Source organism: Gastrolobium bilobum, unplaced genomic scaffold (genome assembly GCF_033153095.1).
Source record: "Gastrolobium bilobum isolate Gb01-03AN ecotype WA unplaced genomic scaffold, APGP_CSIRO_Gbil_v1 utg14654, whole genome shotgun sequence".
Classification (NCBI taxonomy): Eukaryota; Viridiplantae; Streptophyta; class Magnoliopsida; order Fabales; family Fabaceae; genus Gastrolobium; species Gastrolobium bilobum.
Window position 1 is genome coordinate 13,504 of NW_026896498.1, and position 5,553 is coordinate 19,056.

The 5,553-nt window shown below is 34.6% G+C and overlaps 1 protein-coding gene across 1 annotated transcript; it reads left to right on the plus strand.

Annotated features, from left to right (window-relative positions):
• Window positions 1-541: 541 nt before the first annotated feature.
• On the plus strand, window positions 542-1,984 carry LOC133300069 (MLP-like protein 328). The gene is made up of 2 exons (XM_061499558.1): window positions 542-826; window positions 1,474-1,984. The coding sequence occupies exons 1-2, from the start codon at window positions 637-639 to the stop codon at window positions 1,740-1,742; spliced, it is 459 nt and encodes a 152-aa protein (XP_061355542.1). The 5' UTR covers window positions 542-636; the 3' UTR covers window positions 1,743-1,984.
• The last annotated feature ends 3,569 nt before the right edge of the window (window positions 1,985-5,553 follow it).

A 5,553-nucleotide genomic window follows, 5' to 3' on the forward strand; every position in this document is an offset into this window, starting at 1 on the left:
TCTCAATATAAATAGGCTAGAGAGGGGACCTAGCAAAACCCTAATCAACAGTGTGTCTGATGGGTCTACCCATCACAGAAGTCTAATCAGAAACTAATGTCTACACTGTGCTGCCCAACTAGGCCCAATACCAAAAGATGTCAAAAGCTCAACTCAACATAATCACAATAGGCTAATCACAATAGATTAAATTGGAATATCTATTAACCCGATTATTTTAGAAAATACAAAAATATTAATTAATATTGCCCACATAAAAAATTTCTAACATTATCACCTTTTGTAACATGTGGCGGAGAAAATTAAAAGAGAAAAAAATGATAATTAAGAAGTACGTTGCTCTTAATAATAAAGAAAATGATTGTTGATTTGAAACATTAATATAAAATTATTATTCAAGAAAAGAGAGTGAAACGATCTTGGAACTTTTCGCATTCTATATTCTGTTCAAATTTTCTTTTTTCAAAATTTAAATTAAAAAATAAGTATAAGTTTATTTATAAAGATTCCTTTGAAATAACTGTATCCCTCTATATATACGTGTTTTGGGGTGTCATGTTTGGCTAAGAGAGTGCGATTGAGTAGTGTTTTTTTTTTTTATAACTAAAAATTCTGTGTCATTATTTGAAACTAAGAATGGCTCTACCAAATTCCTTGGAAGTTGAACTTGAAGTTAAAGCCTCCGCTGATCACTTTTACGACACCTTGAAGGGTAAGAAACAACATCGTGTTCATGATGTTGCATCAGATCATATTCATAAGGTTGAAGTTCACGAAGGTGAGTGGGAGAAATCTGGCACCGTCAAGCAAGTCACGTTTGCTGTGGGTAAGTTCATCACCACTCACAAGCTATCGTATTTATGTTACTATATTGTTTAAGTGTGAACACCAATATCCAGAATAAGACTAGTGATGTAGGTGTATATGTGAATGGTAAATGCTGTGAGACTTGGTAGAAATGGTGTAAGGCTGTGCGGATGAAGTGTGGTCCTTTGGGACACTGTTCATGTATTCATACTGGTCATAAAGAGCAGTTATCATGATGGTAATGGCCTCGTAACGGTTTTTCTAGGGGGCGTTTGGTACAGGAGAAATTTTTATTTGTCCGGAAATCTCGATCTTTAAAAATACGATTTTTACATTCAATTTACGATAATATCTGAAAATTTAAAATTTTAAAAATTTCAGTTTCCCAAGAATCCGAGAAAAATCCGTGTACCAAACGGCCCCCTAAGGATAATCATATATATCAAAGAGTGAGGAGAGGGTGGTGGATTGGCGTGGATGCCAATCCACGACCTGGATTTATGGGCTAAAGCTCTGGTTGGACGGGTCCTGGCCGAGTAGGAAGCCTTTGGGCCTGAGCCCAAATACGGGTATATATACTCGGAACAATTATGTTTTTGTGTGTTTTTGTTTTCGAAATTCGAATTGACTTGTAGCTAACACATGTTTGTGTTTTTTTATATGCAGGGGACACTGTTGAGACCTTGAAGGAGAGAGTAGAATTTGATGATGAAAACAAGAAGATAACCTATTTCATTTTGGAGGGTGATATGTTGAAGTACTACAAGAGCTACAATGTCATTCTTCTTGTCATACCCAAAGGTGAGCACTGCCTGGTGAAGTGGTCTTTGTTTTATGAGAAGGTGGATGACACTGCTCCTGCACCAACCAAATACAAAGATTTGTTGGTTAAGCTCACTAGGAACATCGAGACTCATCTAGTCGAGGAATATTAAAATTATCCCAAAATGGTCCTCTAAATAAAATTGTGTTGTGCTTGCCTGTGCCCTAATGGTTATCGACCAAATGTTATAAATAATGTTCAGTGGTGTGTGTTATGTTATATATTGTTGGTTTGTTTAAGATTTTGGCAACCCTAGGGAGGGCCAAATGCCTTGTATATCTATGATCTGTAAGCTTCAACTGGATACTAATTAATTGAAGGTAAGGAGGAGCTATCCTTGTTTGTGTCAAACAATTGCCAAGGACTTTTAAACGTGTGTTTTGAGAAATTGATTGATGTAGCTTGAAGAGACAAAACAAGTCAGATCAAGTAACATTAAACTTGAACCTTGAAACACTATCCAATAGCATGCATGAGTACAGATGAATTTTTTATATGTTATTTCCCCAAACGGGGCAAAGGGAAAGCAAATTTGTTGGAATGATTGAGAATCAATTCTTCATCCTTAAGTTAATTTTTTTTTGGATACATCCTTAATTAAGTTAATATCTTATCATCAAGATTACAAAAAAAAAAATATATCTTATCATCATGTCATGTTTATATCATATTTTGCCTTATCAAATGAGATCTAAAATGCTTTTAATATTTTAAACATTTAATTCACCTTAATTTCTCAATTAATAATAGCTGTAAATAATTAAAATAGTCAAAGTTAGATATTAAATCCGATCCTTGGAAAAAAATTTGGTGCTCCAAATTCCATGTGGTCCTTTTATTTAAGAGATGACACTTGAATAAATAAAATTTTATTTCTTCTCTTCCTTAGTAATTGTTTGATTTTATTGTTCTGGACCACTGAGTTAATAGTGATCTGGGACCACCAAAATTTTTCTCCCAGTCCTGATATACATGGGAACTAGGGTCGGTAAAACGGGCTCGAATTGGCGGGCCAACCCGCCTCGCTTGCAAACAGGACGGGATGGGCTGAGTTTTACAACCCACTCCCAAAAGCGGGATGAGATCTTTTTTGGCCAGGAAAGACGGGCCGAGGCAAATCTGTATATAACAAGTTCAGACCGACAGGTCAACTCGCCCCTCCCGTCAAATAGGGAAGGGCAAGCTGAGTTTTTAGGCCACTTTGAAAAGTGGGACAGAACAGACTGGCTTGTTTTTTGGCCAGAGCCGTCCACTTTTTTTTTTTTTTTTTTTGTAAATAAAGAGGGGCTAAGCCCCTCCACTTTACTACCTATAATGAAAATCATATATCTTATTAGAACTCAAATGCTTGCAAAAAAGTTCAATATAACAAGGTTAAACCCACATATGTGCTTATGAGATGTGACAAGACAGACCATCTGTGCATGTGTATCAAGCCAAGGTTCAAGTCTATATTCTGTAATATTAATTCAATATCATTCGATATGTAAATTCTCGAGCTGATAAAAATGATTCTATGATGTTCTGTAATAAATTGAGTCTTCAAAAAGGCCAGTTACATCTGAATCATTTTAAATGATTTCATTTGGGATTTTTTTTAATCTTCCTCTGTCTCTTATTTTTGAGTTATTAACCACATCATCATAGGTGAATTATATCATATTTTTCTCAATAGGTATACTATCTGTCAGGCAAAGTCATTGTTCCTCCTTTAATGTTGATGACTTGGAGACTTGAGCATGTGCCACATATTATGGGTGCAAGACTCAAGGTTTGATTTTTTCTACCATTCAATAAATGCTCTCTCGCATCTCATTAATGAAGACTAGCTGAAGGAGAATTATAATAAACCTAAATTATGAATTATGAAAATTACATGTGATTAATAATTTAATCATGCATTTTGAAAATTAATTAGCAATGAGTTCTAATTAAATAAAACTAAGTCACTTATGGTAAAAAAATGCATTTACCGTAAAGTTTTTGGTAAAAATGCAATTAGGCAAATTATACCCAAAACTATTAAATAATGTGGTGAAACATTATTTTAAGACATAAGTGAAAGTGGGAATTATTATAAGGTGGTTAAGTCATGAGATTAAAGGAGTAAATGATGAAAAAGACATAATGGGAATTTATGAGAAGTGAAGGGCATAATGATCATTTCACCATTAATTACTTTATACTTTAACCAAATTGATATTTCTTCCACATTCTCTTCTTCTTCTTCTTCTTCTTATCATGACCGAATCCATGGAATCCAAATTTCAACTTCTTCATCTCTCATCTAAACCAAAAAGCTTGAACATCAAAATTGCTTAGAACTTAGTTGTGATCAAAACCTATAATCTACGTTTTGTTAAAGACTTGAGTGTGGTCAGAAAAACTCTTGGGAAAATGCGCCCCTATTGGTGTTTGGAGTCTTGGAAGCTTGTTTGATCACATCCAAGGTGGGTAAATCATTCCTAGGCCACTTGTGAAGAACTAGGTGGTAAGAAATCTCACTTTCCATGAGTTTTATGATAATGGGTTTGTTACGTTTTCATTATGAAATGTTGGTTGAATTCATGATGATCAAGTGAGTTTGAGACTTGGTTTATGTTAAGGAACCTAAAAAAACGGTGCAAGTGTGAGAAAATCATCATTTAGACAATCTTCAAGATTTCATACTCTTACAAAGATTTGTTGGTTAAGCTCACTAGGAACATCGAGACCCATCTAGTTGAGGCATATTAAAATTATCCCAAAATGGTCCTCTAAATAAAATTGTGTTGTGCTTGCCTGTGCCCTAATGGTTATCGACCAAATGTTATAAATAATGTTCAGTGGTGTGTGTTATATTATATATTGTTGGTTTGTTTAAGATTTTGGCAACCCTAGGGAGGGCCAAATGCCTTGTATATCTATGATTTCTAAGCTTCAACTGGATACTAATTAATTAAAGGTAAGGAGGAGCTATCCTTGTTTGTGACAAACAATTGCCAACGACTTTTAAACGTGTGTTTTGAGAAATTGATTGATGTAGCTTGAAGAGACAAAACAAGCCAGATGAAGTAATATTCAACTTGAACCTTGAAACACTATCCAATAGCATGCATGAGTACAGATGAATTTTTTATATTTTATTCCCCAAACGGGCAAAGGGAAAGCAAATTTGTTGGAATGATTTCAATTCTTCATCCTTAAGTTAATTTTTTTTTTGGATACATCCTTAATTAAGTTAATATCTTATAATCAACATTACAAAAAAAATATATATATCTTATCATCATGTCATGTTTATATCATATATATTCTGCCTTATCAAATGGGATCTAAAATGCTTTTAATATTTTAAACATTTAATTCACCTTAATTTCTCATTTAATAATAGTTGTAGATAATTTTTTTTTTGGGTACATAAAGGGGCTAAAGCCCCACTTGTACATAGCTATAGATAATTAAAATGGTCAAAGTTTGATATTAAATCCGGTGTTGGGGAAAAAATTTGGTACTTCAAACTCCATGTGGTCCTTTCATTTAAGAGATGACACTTGAATAATTTTTTTTTATTTCTTCTCTTTCCTTAGTAATTGTTTGATTTTATTGGTCTGAACCACTGAGTTAATAGTGATCCGGGACCACCAAAATTCTTCTCCCAGTCTTGATATATATATATATATATATATATATATATATATATATGGGAACTAGGGTCGGCAAAACGGGCTCGAAACGGCAGGTCAACCCGCCTCGCTTGCCAAACAGGGCGGGATGGGCTGAGTTTTACAACCCACTCTCAGAAGCGGGTCGGGCTCTTTTTTGGCCGAGAAAGGCGGGCCAGGCGAATCCGTATAAAACATGTTCGGACCGACAGGTCAATCCGCCCCTCCCGTCAAATAGGGCAGGACAAGCTGAGTTTTTAGCCCACTTCTAAAAGTGGG

Excerpts from the sequence above, each read along its gene's own strand:
- LOC133300069 (XM_061499558.1), top strand. The coding sequence starts at position 637 with ATGGCTCTACCAAATTCCTTGGAAGTTGAACTTGAAGTTAAAGCCTCC. Across the intron at positions 827-1,473 it reads GCAAGTCACGTTTGCTGTGG|GGGACACTGTTGAGACCTTG; the intron begins GTAAGTTCATCA and ends TTTTATATGCAG.